General features: G+C 35.3%; 1 protein-coding gene across 1 annotated transcript in view; it reads right to left on the bottom strand.

Annotated features, from left to right (window-relative positions):
* The window catches only part of ERBB4 (erb-b2 receptor tyrosine kinase 4), a 448,902-nt gene that overhangs the window by 307,976 nt on the left and 121,405 nt on the right, over nt 1-19,521 (bottom strand). The window contains exons 4-6 of the mRNA XM_049615240.1: nt 7,710-7,828; nt 4,770-4,911; nt 1,148-1,261 (exon numbers count right to left, since the gene is read on the bottom strand). Of these exons, the coding sequence (XP_049471197.1) occupies nt 1,148-1,261; nt 4,770-4,911; nt 7,710-7,828 (375 nt within the window). The remainder of the gene's footprint in view (nt 1-1,147; nt 1,262-4,769; nt 4,912-7,709; nt 7,829-19,521) is intronic.

Below are 19,521 nucleotides of genomic sequence, written 5' to 3'. Positions count from 1 at the left end.
TCTTATATCAAGTCTCAGTATACCCACACAGCACATACATAACTAAAACACAACTTTTAACAGTCAACACTAGCCCTTGCCACATAAAGTCAACTATTTTCTCATCTGTTCTAAGATATCATTTTTAATACTTTTAAATCACTTGAGGAAAATTATTTCATGGCCTAATGATGGTCTACAACCTGTGGTTTTAAAAATATTGGTCTTATTAAGAATATATATTAAACAAAGTACTAGTGAAATGAGTTGTAATCAGAATCAAGAGCCATTTAAGTATTTACATTTAAATTCTTAAATTGAGTGTTATCTATACATTCTGAGCACTACTTAAAGACAAAACAAAACAAAGTATGTGTATTTGTGTGGGTGCGTGGAGGGGGTGAGGGGGGAGGGAGGGAGAGGGAGAGAGAGAGAGGGAGAGAGAGAGAGAAGAGACAAAGAGAGAATGTAGTCTAAAAGTAAGTCTGAAGTTTGCCCTTTTAAAAGGCACTTTTTGATACTTTGGAGAGCTTAATATCGTTCAGAAAATTTGGACTCTACTTTCATCCTGCTTAATTTAAGTTTCACTCTGGTGAGGAACTTGAGTACTGCAGCTAGAAGGGATTTCTTTCTCCACTAATATTCTATGACATGGATTATCTGAAACATTTATTTGATACTTACAGTAAACTTTCTTGTCATTTTATAATCTCTCAAAATAGTTTTGAGGACCTGCAGAGTAAATATCATGTTATTTGTCCCTTTGCACCCCTTCATATATACAGCAGATCGTTTAGCGTAGAGTGGCAAGCGACTAAGATGGGTTCTTGATGTTAAAATAATCATGTGATCCCTTGTTATATGCATACTTCTAAGATCTGCTACATATAGAACAAAACACAACTTTTTTCCTGTGTTTCTATCAAAGTGAACTCTGAATTTTACCTGCATCATTTACTATAGATCATACAAAATCAATAATACACACTGTTGAGACAGTTAGTACTTTGGGGAACTATTCAAAGCCCTGGGAAAGTGTGTGAGGGAAGGTTTGGTATGGGAGTGATGTGTTCAGAGAAGCGAACTTAGCCGGTCCATTAAGAAGTACAAGGAAAAACCTTGGTGTAGGTCCCAGTTCTAGCCAAAAATAATCTCAGCTATCACTCACCTTTTGGGCAAATATCAGTGCAAGGTTTACACATTTTAATCCCATTTTCTTCCACTTCCATCTTGGAACTAGGGCAGGCACGCACACAAGAACTGGAATCCACCACAAAGTTATCTGATTTTAAAAAAGGTAAAATGAGCAATAATGGTGATGCTCAGCAAACAACTTTAAAATAAGGTATTTTAGGGCTTGACAATGATTAGCATCATTGGTAGCATACACGTCTCTTTCCTTAAAACATCTCCGTTTAAATATCTCAGCCTGAAATAGAATCTATGAGCACCCACATTCAAATCCAAGGGCAGCATGTGTTAACAATGGTTAGTACTTGCTTGACTACTGCTCCACATCCTGAATTGCCCCCAAGATAGAGAGAATTTCTTTTATAGACTTAGGAAACTACATGACATTTAGTTTGTGTTTTTCAATAGTTCCACTTCATTTCATGTCATGATGCAAGTTTGAAGTCTAAAAATACTTCAAGTTACATGAGGCACAAATGAAGCTGAAGTTGAATTGCCTTGGATCAAGAAAGTGCACTTCATATCCAGGAGGAAATGTTTAAAATGTGTTCTATCTTTCAGTGGAATGTCATATAAACTGTTCCCTAGTTTTATATGAAGAAACAAAATGGGATTTGAAAGGCAGCATCTTAGGAAAGGTATACTAAATAAACCAGGTATATCCAATTACCTGATACAGTGGTAAAATGTTTAGGGGTCCAGTGATCTGGAATATGCCATGACATTGTCTCCTCCCAAAAAAAAGAACAAATCATTGCATCGAAAGCCTCCCACAGTAAAGAGAAAACACAATACCTGCTAGGCCACTTTATATTTCAAAAGCAGTATCCTTCCATGTCTGGGAATACTGCTTCTGGCCTAATATTCACTGGTATGGAAGATCAGGAAAGGCATATCGTGCAAGTCCAGTCTGGGATGCAAGGAATTATGCGACTTGGGTAATAAAACCCAAGAGGCTATCGGTAGTAGGAGTGTCTGTTGTGGGAAAATAAGTCATGTGGAGTTATGGCAAGTCCTAGCTGGAAAATCATATTGAGACCTCCACAATTCTATAGCTAAGCCACGCAATCTGTAGCACATAATCGTATGCTATTTACTAAACAACTCCTGATACACTTCTGGCTCCTGGTAGAGATAGAGCACCTAACCATGGGTCATTGATTGGCCTTCTAGTCAGAATTACCCATCACAGGGGCACCTAGGTGGCTCAGTCAGCTAAATGTCTGACTCTTGATCTCGGCTCAGGTCATGACCTCTTGGTTCATGAGTTCGAGCCCACGTAGGGCTCTGTAGTAATAGCACAAAGCCTGCTTGGGATCCTCTCTCCTTCTCTTTGACCCTCCCCAACTTGTGCTCACTCTCATTTTTGCTCTCTTTCTCTCCCTCAAAATAAATAAATAAACTTAAAAAAATTAAACAAAGATTTGCCCATCATAAATCAGGTTTTATTAGAACCGTGATGTCATAATGTTGGCCATGTTCAACAGGAATCCACCCCAAGATAGAAGCAGTATATTTAAGATTGGATGTGAATCATGGCAGAGGCCTAAGTAAACACATAAGCAGGTAGCCCAGACTCCTCATGCTGGCACCTCTCACTCAGCTCATACCTATGTCTGCGTGGGGGCCAAAAGAGGGCACTTGTGAGAGTTAACAGACGAAGACAAAAATTAAGTTTGCTATGTGGGTGCAAGCCACTCAAAATGAATGGCAGTGGCCCTGCGGCTCACTCAGGAGCAGACTTGAAAGACAGTGGCAAGGAAAAAACCTACCAGTGGGCATAGTTCTGGATAGTTCAGATGATCACTTACTTTGTGCGGAACACACAGTAAGTATGGACTTACAGTAAGTATGGACTCATGAGCAGTAGTTTGCCATGGGAGAAGAAATATTGGGAAGTCTGGGACTGAAGGAAGTCTGCGGTGGAGGGATGTATATGAATCCCATGGGAGTGGGCAGTGAAGATCTTTGCATTCCCAGTTAACATCCACCAGAGGGCATCCACCACAACAGAAGGCACATTGTTGACACTGCATTGCAGCCTGTTCCCTTCCTTCTCTTTCTCCTTCTGTAGTCATTCTGAGAACACTCCTCCTTAAGGACCTAATCTCTGTGTGAGGAGAACCAAGCCTGCAACATCTGAATACACTGCATATTATGTGGCCATCCTTTCTGCAAGGTCTGCAGAAATACCCCATATTTAAACACCTCTACAGTTTTGCAGCAATATATATCAAGTGGAGTAAATACAAATTATAAATACCCTCATATCAGTCAGGTACAGATTTTGCAGCCAAACGAGTTGCAAAAAATATTTGTCTGTAATTTTTGAATGTTAGAAGTCTGGGTTGGAGATTGTGGACCAGTATTTAAAAGCTAAATGTCTTTGTTTTCCCAAAATAGTTCATGCCTCATGAGCAGGACCCTTCAAATATTTGAATTTTACATAGATAAACACTGAAGTGTTTTTAAATCAGTCTGTAATTTGATTGACCTAAACTATTGCAAGAAAGGAAATTTATGAGTTATCTAAGGAAACTGGGCGTGTAATTTCACAAAATAGTTCTCCACTTGCCACAATTTAGGTGTTAAAAGCTTATATGCATAACTATTCTTTTAACCAATATAAAAGTATGTAATAATAATGACGAGAATTGTCATTGTTTTCAAACACTTGTTTTTATATACTGTCCCTCTGATTCTTATTCCCCAAACCTTTGATCATTATAATAACTCCAGGAAAGACAGAACCATGATTATTACTCTCCAACTCTTAAGGAGAATACAGAAAACTAAATAGTTCATTTAAAATCACATAAGTAATAAGTGGGCAGAGCCACAACCATAACCACTCTAATCCTATGTCCTTCACACTTCCTATTCAATCACAGACACAAAATAAGGAAACCATAATAGCGGTATGATGTAGATTGTAAAACCTTCTTCTTTTAAATGAGTATGTGGACGAATGTAGTCATTCTTTTTCCTGGTAAAACAATGAAGAAATAATGTCCCATTTCTCACTCTGGAGCAAACGTGAAGACATACATTATACTGAATTCTTGATGAAAGTGAAGCTGGTCACTTGGAATTCCCAGGATGAGTTATCAATTTTGTAAAGATCTGTCAACATGCCCTTCACATCTATTGTAATTGTTTAAGATTAGATTTGATATTAAAACTATCATGCTACACAATCTATTACAAATAAGTAATCAGAAATGGTATTAGGTAAAAATTCATTGTGATTAGAAGCAGACCTCATTGATTACAAAGCTTGCTGCCACTTAACTAATCACTTTTTTGAGAAACAGTATCATGTACAAATACACTGAGGTACAGTGAAAACAGTGAGCTTAGAAGGCAATGACACTACATTCTAACTTTAAGCATGACACTCCTTTGCTGAGACTTTGGACCAATCACTTTAATTTTTTGAACTTTAATTTTCTTATTTGTGAAATGGTAGCAATAGGACCTAAATCCAAGTATATCCAACAATATTATTGCAAGTTTTAAATTACAATAAATCTATATGAAATTTTTCTGTTTTTAAATGATGATCTCATTAAATTGGCTATTCTCATCTTGTTACTTACGTGGGCATTTCTTGACACAAAATGCTCCATATGTATACTTTGCATTGAAGTTATGTTCCAGCTGAAAAGTGGTTGGATTGTAGACAAAAGTTTGGGGACATTGAGTAACACACGCTCCACTGTCATTGAAATTCATGCAGGCCTGCAACATAGCAAGTATTAATTTCATCTAAAAATAACCTTCATAACTTGTTAAAAGAACATTGCTGTAACAGCTTTGTGAGAAGGATGTATTCTTTATTATTATATTTATATTTTTACACATGTGTTCTATACTTATTTCACAAAAAGTATAAAATTTGATACTTTGTAGTCATTAAGTGCTTAGTGTTAAGTTCTAACTTGTTTTGGACTTCTAAAATTTTATAAAACTTGTTTTCCAGTGTCAATGAATATACCATCTCTACAAAGTTATTGATGTTCAAGTTACTTAGTCTCTGTCCAGTGATCTCCAAATTAATAATTGGTTTAAGTTATTAAAATTAGCTCACAGTGAAAACAAATTTTGACTCACACCATTCAAAGTGTTTATACTGAGTCTCAGAGTCTGGCACTGGCAACTGACTTCCCAATTCTACAATCTAGATTTTCCTTAAAGCTGGTGTTTGGAAAGTTCAGTGCCAGAAGCAGCATGAGAAGTACATTGGTCATCACTGTGTGGTGAGGAATCATTGGTGAGGAGCCATTTACACTGGACTTGAAGAAAAGGTTTTGGAAGGTGACTAGTCCATATAAATACAGAGTATTTGATGCTGAAATGAAGGGAAGCAGACATACTTAGCTCATGATTAAATAATGTGCTGCCATTTCCTGTGTGGCTTTCATCATAATACCACACCATTTAGTAAAAGCCATCAAGTTCAAATAAAACAGTTTGTTTCTGCTGACTTACCTATTTGCATTGAGACTTCATTTGTTAATATGTTCAAATGCATTTGAGAAGAATTAAAAACAATTTTGCCACCTGAGAGGTATTTGATATAAAATATATGTAACGTACATATACATACAAATTATATATATATGTACGTTACATATATTATACACACACACACACACACACACACACACATATATATATATATATATACACACACACACATACAAACATGGCTTTCAAAAGAGTGGATGAACTAATTCTCTTAATTGAACAACTTAAACCTTCAGAGGAATAATTTAGGCCTTGGAAGGTAAGCTCATATGAACTCTAGCTATATTTTATATTTCATCATAAATTGTATGTATGGTTATTAATAAGCACTAATTCATTTTGTTTCTTCAAAACATTTTCTTCATCAATTGTTGTTTTAGCAAGTGCTTCATCACAAACATGACAATTCCCTGACAATGGCCTACTAGATGCATAATCAGAACGAGACTCACTCATGATACATTATTCACTACGATGACATTTTCCAGGAAGAATCTATTAAAAAGCAATCAGGAAAACTCAGTGAGTTTTAATTTATGGCTATAAAACTTCATGTGTCCTCATAATTGCTTTACGAACATACTTTATGCAGTGTTGTGCACAGACTGCTTGGCAACAAAGGGACATAAACCAGAGGAATCAAACAAATTTACCTTCCAGACTGCACACAAAACAACGGAACTTACACCAAGGCCTCGGTCTGGCATTCTTGAACATTCTGTACCAAATGCCAAAGTGGAGTCATTGGACCATTCCATAAAAGTAATGAAATGAGAATTCTAAGGCTCACCAGGCACTCTGCTTATCATGATAATGGAACCATGAAAGAATGGCTATTGTTTGTGTTTCTTGTTGTTACTGCTTTGGAATTGTTACTATAACACCTGTTCGGTGTCCCCGGCATCAGGCTTTACCCCGTATCAGATGATAGGCAAGGGAAAGCGTCTCACTTCAAAACCTGCTGAGCATCCTCCTTAAATTTTTGACATTTTTCTTTTCTTTACTTCTTCTTCCCTACTCACTTCTGCAATATATACTTTTGTTTCAATATAGGATTAGGGTAGAAAAATTAAGTTTCTTGTAACATTAAGAAAATTAAGAAATGACTATATCATAAGAGGTTTAATTTATGTTTTGCCTATTTTCAGAGTTGTGTCATTTAAAAAATGTTCAATTCTTAATATATATGTGTATTCTCTGGGTATTTCAGAACGGGAAAAAATGAATATCTCTGTTCATTGTTAATAGCAAAAACAATTACTTATTTTATTATTTTTAGCATAAAATGAAAACAATGTCTGTGTTTATGAAATTGTGGTAACTATAGTTCACAGAATTGTCTGATTCTAAAGAGCAGAAATAACTGTATTGGGGATATTAAAATGTAATTAAAACATGTCCCCAAAAAGCTATAAATGTTAATTTTAAGGAAAGAAAACTGTCCTTTTCTAAAATAAAAATCACACTGATTAGCATATAAATTGCTTTCAGCATGCGTTTGTAAATCTTATAAATTTTGAATAATATTAACTTGTAAACAAAATATACTGGGAAATAGTTAAATGAATAAATTTATGAATAATCTTGAAATCAAGAGCTATAATCTTGAAATTTAAATTCAAGAAATAAAATTCAAGAGCCCCCACTCAGAAAATTCAATGATGCAACAACATAAACAGGTAATCAATGTAAATTTTGGAAGGGAACTATTAGCTTTTAAAAGATATCTCAATATCTTTTTATCTTTTCCCCTTTTCATTCTCCAATACATCTCACCTGTAATATAAATTATGTCCGAAAGACATAATTCATTTACTATAACAGAAATATCATAGTTAATCAATAGCCACCCAGTGAGGAGATGTATTATAGGAAGGCAAAACATCTTTCTTAATCTTAAAATGGTTAAATTCGATCTTATTTTAATGAGAAGTTAAAGATTCAGTATGCCCGAATCCAACTAGAAAGGAGGGTGATCAGGAGACTAAAAGGGGATCTCCAAGACTTACAAAGCAGTCGGTGTCTTTTGGTCCTGAGCAACCTCCAGCACATTCTCTATGACAGCAGTCACTGACGTAGGGTCCATAGCACCTGCCGTCACACTGTTCTGCACACACCGTCCTTGTCACTGCAGAAGGCAGAGATGAGACTTTGATCAAAGTCAGCCACCAAAAGAAACTTCTAAGGTGCTTTGGAGTAGCTGACAAAGGCTGAGCTCTCAGGTAACAACAATCAACCCACCACTGACTCAATTCAGCTAATATGTACCAAATGAAGTCTGCAACAGGTCAAAATTATTGTACAAAAACCTTCAAAAATTAATACATACGTTTGTTTGTATCTTCTTTCTTGTTCCAGAAAGCACCTCTCGTATTTTACAAAAATATTGTACAACTTAGCAGGAAAGAATCAAATTTGAAGTAACTGAGTAAGGCATTTTGGCAGGGTGCAAAAAATGGAGTCAGCAGTGAAGTCAATTCACAATGTGCACAGTAAGATTTTATGGCAGAAGGTATCCCCACAAATAATCTAAGCTTTTTAGTAGTCAAGGGAACATAAACTTTTATATGATTCACATTATATCTTACATGATTCATATCAAGTAGATATATAAATAATGATACAGATATAGATAACTGGTCAATAGTAGCATAAGTGTTTCTATTCTTGAGATTTAAGTAAATTTCCACCAAGATTCCTATGTAAGGAACAGTGCAATATCCTCAAAAGAAGTGAAGGAGGAAGGGAAGGAGCAAGGGAGGGAGGGAGGGAGGAATGAAGGAAGGAAGGAAGGAAGGAAGGAAGGAAGGAAGGAAGGAAGGAAAGGAAGGGAGGGGCACATTCATAGTGGACACAACAAAAATTTCCATTGGTCTTTCTAACAACATCCTTTGATCCAAGCTGACAGCACTGTATCGAGGTATGCTTTAGTAAAATCAGTGCAACAGGCTGGGCATCAACATTATAGCACTGAGGGACACTTATTTCACTTATTCCAAAGAGATACTTTTTAAGTATTTAGAGAAATAAATGTTACAGAATATATATAGCACATCCCTTCTTGGCTTCCATATTTCCACTTCAATCTGCTTTCCTTTCATCTTTTTAAATAGTTCTTCAAAGCTTTCTTCATTGCTACTGTAGAAAGACTCTGACCTTTAAGCAGTAGTATTCCCCCAGTTGGTCTTGACAGTTTTCTTTGGGTTATGGGCTCATGCCTAGATGAAACCATTAATTCCCTACTTTTCACACTACTTATAGATAGATGACATCAGATCCAAATCTGAATTTTCTACTGAGCAGCAGCAAGTATTACCAGGTGCCTACAAAAGACCCATTTAGATACCTCAAGATGTACAATGTGGAATGTACACTTTCTCACCTCCACCAATTGAGCATATCTGTCTCCTTTGTTCACTCCTCTTAATTAGTACCACCCATCCAGTAGCTTAGTTAAAAATTTGGGATGTGTTTTCTATTTCTCCTTTGCCCTCACTCTCACTTCGCATACCTAACAAAATTATCAAATAAAATTGCTAACTAACAGTCCTCATGACTGTCCCTCCTCTCTACTCCAACTTTTTCAAAAACGTATATCTAAATTATTACATAGCCTTCTAAAAGGTTTCTCAGATCCCAATTAATCCTCTATGCTGCTCTAAAAGCAATGGCTTGAAAATACAAGCCACTGCTTATAAATCAGTGTTGTTTCGCAAGGTAAAACTTGTCATCCCTGTACTAAAGGAGGAAACCCATAACAAGGGATAAAAGTGCTTCATCAATTAAACACCACCTCTATCTATACTGGTGTCTCTCACTGTGCTTTTCACATCCATCCATACACAAACACCACTTGTGATTCCTGATTTCTTGCATCGTTTGCAATTTTGATTCTCATTGCCTTTTTATAATGCTCTCATCCATGCTAAAAACCCTTCTTGTCTTCTTATCCTGGCAAATATTCATCTATAAGATTGTATTCAGATGCCATTTCCTCTCTGAAAACTCCAGATACATCGCTAGGATGAGTTATTTTATCACTGTTTCTTCTGAACAAGGGAGAAAGTTAATGCAGACTGTGTGGTCTGAAGGACTACGCCCAAATCCTAACTCTATTCTTGTGATAGGAACAAGTTATTGAATATGTTTGTATTTCATTTTACCAGTTTTAAGATGGATTTAGTAATCATTTGTGTCTAATGGGATTGAAGATAAATAGAGACATAGGTATAAAGTGCTTCACATGGCCCCTGTTAATAGTTCTCAGGTTAGATATTATTATTGTACTTTACATTGTATCTTTTTTTTTTTAGGTTTGTTCCCTCTACTAAACTATTAGAGTAGTTTTTTGAAGTCTATTGTCTTATTATTGATGTTTTTATCCTTAGGGACTGGTACATGCTTGACACTTCCTATACAAGAAAGTAAGTATCCTTTCCAACTAAATAAATCATATATTGCCAACTCAGTGAAAGCATTTGGTTACTGCTTAATGGACATATCAAAGGAAAAGAAAAACATGCAGAGAACTAAAGAGGTAGGGTACTAAACCCTGTAAATAGACAATATTAAAATAGCCAGAAACACAGCATATCAAAATGCAAATAACTGAATTATTGCTAATTCATACATTAGACTTAAATGCTCCTTAAATTTTGTTATTATTTCATGATTCTACATTTTCACTTGGACCCTTTTTATTTGAACATGATTATGATATTCATAAAATAATATATAATATTTAAGTATGAACTATATTCCTTTTTCAGACTTGATTATATTCTTACCTATGTAGTAAAAGCAATACAAACATCAAATAGAGTTTAAACTGAAACAACATTTGGATTAATTCCCTGTCTTGCTTTTATTTTGTAAAAATAGAGTTATCTGATATAGAGGATTTTGAAAGACAGATTTTTAAGTCTGGATTTGTGACAGTGTATTTTGTATTTGCAACTTGGGTCACATTAAATTTTGAAATAAATTATTTCTTTTGTAAGTATTCTAATAGAAAGTTCTACATAGTAAATCAATTTGTCCTGTTCTTTTACCTTCCTTTGCTCAAATCTCATTCTCTCAGTGAAGTCTACCCCTATTTAATACTGAATCCGTTTCAAATTACTGATTCCTGATGGACGCTACTCTTTTTTTTCTCTTTCTTTCTATTTTTCTCTTTCTCTCCCTCTCTTCTCTCTTTCTTTCCCTCCTTCCTTACATCTTTCCTTCCTTCTTTCATCTTTGTTATAGCATTGATCACCACCTAACATATTTTACAACTCACTTATTACATATTTTGTTGGTGTTTTCCAATGTTTAGAACTGTACCTGTCATGCATGTAATGGTTATTTATATTTCATATACATTATACATACACAATACATATACATATATATATATACATATACATATACATATACATATACATATACATATACATATACAAATACATATGCATATACACTACATATATGAAATATACCCAAATAAATTGTATCTACTCATTAATTCTTCATATTCATACGTTGGACTTATGTTGATGTTCCTATCTTTTATCCAAGTAGTATATTTATTTAGATATTCTAATTATACCATATAAAGAAAATACTTTTAATAGATATTTTGTAAAAAATAAATTCTTATATAATTCCTCTCTTCCAGATTTAACAAGGCCTTTTTGAATGTACCAAAGCTGTTAACTGAAATAGCAGACATATGTTAAGTAAACAAATTATTAGATTTAAAATATTATCCCAGTATAGTCTATTAACTTGCTTTAACTTGACAGGCATTGCTCAGCTGGAAATAGCACAAAATGAGTCAGCATTAATAGCATATAAATCACACCATATTTTAATCTTAAACACATATGACTGTTAATTTCTATTTTTAACTCTATGGTGGTTTAAGGTAAGTATGCAAAATGTTTCAGTTTCTCTTTGTTTATATATTTTGGTCTTTCCTACCAAATGAGAAAATTAATGTAGATAATGTTTATAAAGATAATTAACTATTAATTTATTTTAAAATTATATATAAAATGTTCCTATTGAGTTCAATTCTCTTATTGAGTATACTATTTAAGTATGAAAATAATATTTTAAAATCTAATCTATCATACTTCAATCTTAAGTTCAATAATAATTATTATGTTCTGAAATGTAAAAAAAATAACATTTATTCTTTTTTGAGAGACAGAAAGAAACAGAGCATGAGTGGGGGAGGGGCAGAGAGAGAGGGAGTAACAGAATCCAAAGCAGGCTCCAGGCTCTGAGCTGTCAACACAGAGCTCGATGCAGGTCTTGAGCTCACATACCGTGAGACCATGACCTGAGCCAAAGTTGGGTGCCCAACTGACTGAGCCACCCAGGTGCCCCTACACTCTGAAAATTTTAAAGCATGTACATGAAATTATTCATTCATACGTGTTGAGTCAACTTTAAATTGTTCAAAATAGCAATTTCATCTATCAAGTGTTCACATAACTCATACTTTTTTCAGGACACTTTGATCTTAGATACACCATTCCATTTCAAGAACCTGCAAAGAAACACCTCTCTAAGTCATTACTTTTTAAACTTTTGACTTAAGATATTAAAAAGAGAATTATGGGTTTTGCTTCAGAAGCAGTCTATAATTCATTTTAAAAATAAAAAAAGTATGATATATTCAACAGTAAATAGCACTTTTTGCTATCCCAGCGTTCACATGCCTTAATTCCAATTGAAAGTTCAGTAAGTATGAAATATATTTAGAAGTGTTTGCTTGACAGGTAAAAATATAAGTAAGCAAAAAGAACAAAACAATAAGCTTAATCTCTAAACAGTGATGTGACACAGTTAAGAAACATTTTTTCACATTGTTATATGAGATTTATTTTTAGAAAGAAAACATTCCCTTTGTATAATCTATTTAATGGCATTTATTGATTAATAATACTACTTAATATGAATTAAACACATCAAACTGTACTCATATTTTATTATGATGGAAACACAAAACAAAACAACAGTTCCTGAAATCAATGAGATAACTCACTTAGTCTCCATGGGAACATTGAGTTATAATTGCTTTCGTTATATTAATTTCCACCCTTGCCTGAATATTATTTCATTAGATATTCCCCTCTCATATTTAGTATCCTTCCTAAATTGCTTCATTGGGTGCATTAAAAATTTGGTCGAGGGGCGCCTGGGTGGCTTGGTCGGTTAAGCGTCCGACTTCGGCTCAGGTCATGATCTCACGGTCCGTGAGTTCAAGCCCCGCGTCGGGCTCTGTGCTGACAGCTCAGAGCCTGGAGCCTGTTTCAGATTCTGTGTCTCCCTCTCTCTCTGCCCCTCCCCTGTTCATGCTCTGTCTCTCTCTGTCTCAAAAATAAATAAACGTTTAAAAAAAAATTTGGGTCGAATTTTAACTATCTTATTCATTGATGGTACATCACTAACTGTGATTGTGTAATATAAGATAAAATCTGGGAAGTTACGGTGTTTATTATATTGGGCTCAGCAAATTTGAGATTAGGAATGGAGATTCATCCAAAATATCCATAAGAATTAGAGGGAGAGGGGTGTCTAAGTGGCTCAGTCTGTTAAGCATCCAACTTCAGCTCAGGTCATGATCTCATAGTTCATAGGTTTGAGCCCTACATCGGGCTCTGTGCTGACAGCTCAGAGCCTGGAGCCTACTTCGGATTCTGTCTTTCTCTTTCTCTGCCCCTCCCCGACTCATGCTCTGTCTGTCTCTCTCTCTCAAAAATAAACCTTAAAATTTTTTAAAAAAAGAATTGGATAAAGTTTAAGGAACCATACATTCCAGGGTAAGGGGATACTGTTGAAAGAATATCTGTCATCTCAAGAAATTATAGTAAGTAGCTTTATCATATCAGTACATCACTCATAAAAATAGTGGCTAGTTACTTCTTTATTTTATTTATTTTTTAATTTTTTTAGAGAAAGAGTGCGAGTGGAGGAGAGGGGCAGAGAGAGAGAGAGAGAAAGAGAATCTCCAGCAGCCTCCACACTCAGCATAGAGCCCAACGTGGGGCACGGTTCCACAACCCTGGAATCATGACCTGAGCCCAAATCAAGAGTCAGACGCTGAGTCATCCAGGTGCCCTGAGTTTCTTCTTTAATTATAATAATAACCATGTTTAAAGTTACTCCCTTAGTGGGGCGCCTGGGTGGCGCAGTCGGTTAAGCGTCCGACTTCAGCCAGGTCACGATCTCGCGGTCCGTGAGTTCGAGCCCCGCGTCAGGCTCTGGGCTGATGGCTCGGAGCCTGGAGCCTGTTTCCGATTCTGTGTCTCCCTCTCTCTCTGCCCCTCCCCCGTTCATGCTCTGTCTCTCTCTGTCCCAAAAATAAAATAAAAAACGTTGAAAAAAAAAATTAAAGTTACTCCCTTAGAAATTTATTTAAAGAACTTTGACAATTTAGTTAAATATTTATTACTGCTTCCTGTGAGCTACAAAAGGATAAAGAACATTCATAAATAATGCAAAACAGGGTGCTGACATAACAGTGACAAAACAAAAAGATCTCTGCCCATTAAAAAATAAATAAGGTTAAATTTAGGCAAAGTATTTATAAGTGTCTTCTTGTGTTTTTACACTCTTCCACTTTTCTCTTCTTTTCTTATCTGCTTCTTCTTTCCTCATTTCTTCCATATCCTTACCCTCAGGAGGGACTTTTGGTTCCATCCACTTCTTCAGTGCTTCTGAACCACATTGTATATTAGAACATCTAATGGGGCCTTTCGAACTTTAATATGGGAATTCCTGTGTTAGTGAAGATTTTCATTTGGTCAACATCAGTGGGAACCTAGATTGTCCATTCTAATAAGCTCCCAGGTAACGTCACTGTCTGCTGGTCCATAGACCATTTTGAGTAGCAGGATACAGAATACTTTAAAAAATACCTAGGAATCATTTAATTCCTAGTAAATCAAAATTACCTGCAATGTTCTAGGATTTGCCACTTAAAACTTATTTAATGTTTATCTATTTTTGAGAAAGAGAGCACAAGTGGGGGAGGGGCAGAGAGAGAGGGTAACACGGAATCTGAAGCAGGCTTCAGGCTCCAAGTGGTCAACGCGGAACTCGAACCCTGAACTGTGAGTTCATGACCTGAGCAGAAGTCAGACGCTTAACTGACTGAGCCACTCACGTGCCCCTAGAACTTGCCACTTCTAATAAGCTCCCCAGGTGATTCCAATATGCAGTCTAGAGTTGAAAATCATAACTCTATCCAATAAAAATGGGGAAAACTCTAGATTACTTACACCATTTGATTGATTGACTGACTGATTATTCTTTGTCTGAAATTTTACCACACTGACTGACCTCTTGCTCTAATTTCTTATTTGTGTTGTTAAGCCCTCTATCACTAATTGGGAGAGCAAACAAGCAAAAAATCCATATGCAAGCAGGTAGGAAGAGTTGGGAAGAAAAAAACCTAAAGTGGGAAGTTTTCAGACAGTAAAGTATGAGACTGTCAGAAAGCTGTTCCCTTCTCTCACCTAGCAGCTGCCTACATAAAAAGTATCCTGGCAGTCCCCAATTGCATTGCTAAACACACTTTAAAGGACATTGATTTTATTTTTTTTTCTCTATTTCAACTAATATTCAGTGACCTGCACCTCTATGCTGCCTATACTATTTCTGTTTATTGACCAAATTTCTGTGTCCATGAAGCACATTATGTCCATTAAATAGACAGTGCTTCAGTGGAATGTTGTAATGTTAGGTTGTGTTCGGCTACATACTTGGCGTTTTGAACAAGAAGAAAAATGCTTGGGTTAAAGCAGAGGTGATTGGGGTTGGATGGGAAGAAGAATTTATTGACTATTAGAGTGATAAAAACACTGTAATGAGCAACTAAAAGGGCTTCTTGAACCCCTATTTGTCAGTATTTAAGGCAAATCTCTTTTGGATGCTTTAGACATCCACTTAATTACAGACAAGGGGCTTGATGAAATGCTCCCTAGAGGTAATCCTTTAGTTCTATGATCCAATACTTATTCCTACGAGTGGTAAAATTGTAACTAAAAAAAAAAAAAAAAAAAAAAAAAAAGACACTCTGGGTTATGCAACATGCTTTTAGAAGGCTACTATCATCAGGATATACTTTAATGAAACAAATAAAGCCTATGAACCATCCAAGAACACACACTACTTCTAGAGCTTGCTGAAATGAGTAGAAAATCAAGTTTAATGAAACTAACACCAAACTATAGACCACTACTCATTTTCCCAAAGGAGAACAACTGGACACATTTGTGTGTCCAGGGCCAGGTTAACTCTAGGAATCACATAGGAAAGATTAAAATAAAGATGCCTCTCCTCCTACATTTGATTTAGTAAGTCTGGAGAAAGGGCCAGAATTTTTTTTTTTTTTTTTCTTATTAGGAGCCCTGAGGTTTTCATAACTCGCCTTGAAAACCAACAACTCAAAACCTCTGCTGTAAGACCCTTTTTTCTCCCTAATGAGAGGTTACATTAGGAAGGGTAAAGCATTTATTTAGATGGGAAGGCAGAGGTGAAAATGGGTCTTAAACTGCTGCTTCCTATCTCATGCTAGCTAGATCACAGAATGATGAAGTCAGTAATTGCTGCCACGCAGAGTAAGCCCTTAAGATACATTAGGCTGTATCCTAATTTGGACAAGGAAGGAATTTGAACCTTAAATAATTTATCAATTCTTTCAACCAATAACATAAGACTTAAACACTGGAAAAAGGCATTCAGGGAAGGATTTTATTTTATTTATTTATTTATTTATTTATTTATTTTAAATAATGGAGTCCAGGAAAACAGAATTATTAAAAAAAAAAAAAGTGTCTGTATCTTCCAAATTACTGCAAGCATACCCATTTTCACATCACAGAAGAAAATGCAATTTACTATCTTTTATTCCTAATTCCTAATTAGTGGGAACTAGCTAGGCCATACCATGAGGTATACACTCCTGTAGGTGACATAATGGTTTAATCCTAAGTGCAGTAACTGCCATAGTTCACCTGAAAAACATGGCAAATGCCCACAAAGCCATTACTGAAACTGACATTCAGAGTCAGTTAATAAAGTATGCTCAGATTTTAGCAGCTATTAGTGAGGTTTGACCCTTGTCCCAGATAAATCCCTGGTGACCCATGGGGTATGACATGATAATGTTGTTAGTTGTGTTAAATAGGAAAGGAATCTTGTCACATCCATTCTTCATCACTAGCTGCTTTCTTCATTTATTTAATGAAGTTTTATTCAACCTATTTTTTTAATGACATGTTCAATGATTCATTGAGGGAACTTAAAACTGATTTTAAAATACACACTTGGGCATCAGGGAAATTCTCCCCTTTTAATACGCTATTAACATTACCAAAGTTTATGAGTTAGAATTCGAAAAGCCGATAGCATTCTACTACATTAATTATAAAAATATTCTTGAAATTCTTCTGTATATATAGGTTTCAAAATAATAAAGGAAGCATATGAATCTGCATAAGAAAACCACAAAGAGACTCCTAAAGAATACGTTTTTACATTAGAATTGAAAGCTGCACCTATACCACACACATAAATGATATGCTGTCACAAACCAAGAAATCAGGAAAAATCTAACATTGAATTTTTCTGAATCACCTCAAATTATGGTTGACCACACATCTCTACATCCAGATTTAGCAAGAACAAAACAAAACAAAACCTACCTTTTTTGCTTATATTAGTATATCAGGATAAGTATGTCCTTATCCAAAATATCAATGAATGAGGATAAAGATAACCTCTCCTACTCAATAAACACCTGGATGAGTCTCCTTCTCGAAAGAGAGGTGGGGTGGGAAATGCTGCCGATTTTGTGATGAAAATAATCACAAATATTAAAATGGAAAAGACAGAGCCACACATCAGTTAAACAATGAACAAAGATTTCCTGACCTAATGTGTGCTATCTAGTCTAAATTTCTCATTTTATTGATGAAAAAACTGGAGTTGAACTAAACTGACTTTCCAATGGACAAATCCAAAATCACATCCAACCATTTCTAAGGGATTAACACTATGTGTTCAGGGTTTTCCAGGCAGTTTCTAGTTTGCTCACATCACAGCAGAGCCCATGCCTAGTAATCAATTTGGGAATTAAAATACCAAATGATGCTGAAATGCTAGGAGAAATATTACATTTAATAGCACTAGCAAACTCAAAGCTATTGTCAGCTAAATTAATGTGCCCCTTTCTAATGTCAAATTTTTTTCCTTTTTCATCCAAATCCACACTCATTCACTTTGTTTTTATCTCAAATAAAGGGTTGCTCATTTTCCTGTTTTAGGTTATTCCTGAGTCCCAGGTTGCCCAGTCCCATAATATTCAAGGCCAAATTCTTGCATTGGAAATTATTTATGTTCTCTCTTTTACAATTAATGTCTTTACTGGCCATTCCTTCAAGGACAATACTCAAGATTCTTGTATTTTAAGTAAGTTAAAAAAAATAATCTTCCCTTTACCTCATGATCTTCATTACCCTCAGAGAGCCAAGCATTTTCAAGAGTTACCTATAACACATACTTGCAGATATGTCTCAAGTATCTATCCCCAGTCCTTCTTTACAATATCTGTGAATATCTCAGTTGAGTTTCCATTTACTAACTAATTATTTATTGGGCAGTTCTACGTGGATGAATCAGGGATATTTAAGACTTAGAAAGGACATAGCTAAACTCCCTTATTCCCATTCTCAGTTCAGCCACAACACTATTCTCCCCCTATATACTCAGTCCCAGTGACTATTTCTATCATCGATTCAATTGCTCCAACTCAAAATTGGAATTCATGTCAAATCCCCCTCTTTTCCTTTACAACCAAATCAGCTTCATTACCATGGCTTATTATAAGTTGTATTCTCTATCTCTTAAATTGCCTCCTTCTCATCCTGGTTCTTTGTATGGCGTGTTCTAGGTCCTTCTTCTGCCCATCTGATGTCTATACATTCTTCAAGGATCATCTTGGTAAAAATCTCCTTTGTTAACTCTTCACCAAACCAAATCCCTTAACTGGAACCCATTATTCTGTATCTCCTCCCCCTTCTTTCTTGGTGACCTCGCTTAATGCCATACAGACTTCTGGTCTAGCAGTTATCCCATTGTATTGTAAGTTGGCAATCCAAGTTAATTATCCCTGTGTTACAGATGAAGAGGTTAACATTTAACAATTATTAACTAGCCTATCCTAGGTCACAGGATAAGTTATTATAAAGTAGGGTTTTAAATTCGTTTCCAGACTCCTATATATCTTCATCAATATGTTTACATTAATAACCTCAAACAATGAGTGTCTAAATTTAAAAACCGAAGGTGGTAGAGGTGGGAGGAAAATAGTTTCAGAAGCTATTTTAAGTACAACATTGAATAACAATCTGCATGAACCTTCTTTACATTCTTGAAAAATAGTTTGTTTTCGAGTCATTTTAACTAACAACACAATTATGAGTGGTGAGTAATGAAAATTAAGATATTACTCAAATAATTTTAAAGCTTATAACAAGACTCCTACAAATAAGATTATTTTATATTTAGCATTTTATGAAATCTCATATATGCCTGAGTTCAACCTACTGATTTTACAGAGGAGGAAACTGAGGCCCAGATAGGGCCCATTTTTCAAGTCCATATATCAATAATAATAAAAATAAAAATTTAGAGTGGAACTACCTAAAAGAGTTGCACCACAAACATTCTTTAAGCATAGCAGGAAGGCTATTTTCAAACTGTTACTTTTCTTCTCATAGAACATGTTTGAGATTTTGTTAAAATGTTAATCATGCCTACCTA

Source organism: Panthera uncia, assembly GCF_023721935.1.
Source record: "Panthera uncia isolate 11264 chromosome C1 unlocalized genomic scaffold, Puncia_PCG_1.0 HiC_scaffold_3, whole genome shotgun sequence".
In the NCBI taxonomy this organism is placed as follows: Eukaryota; Metazoa; Chordata; class Mammalia; order Carnivora; family Felidae; genus Panthera; species Panthera uncia.
This window is presented reverse-complemented; position numbering and strand designations above follow the sequence as displayed.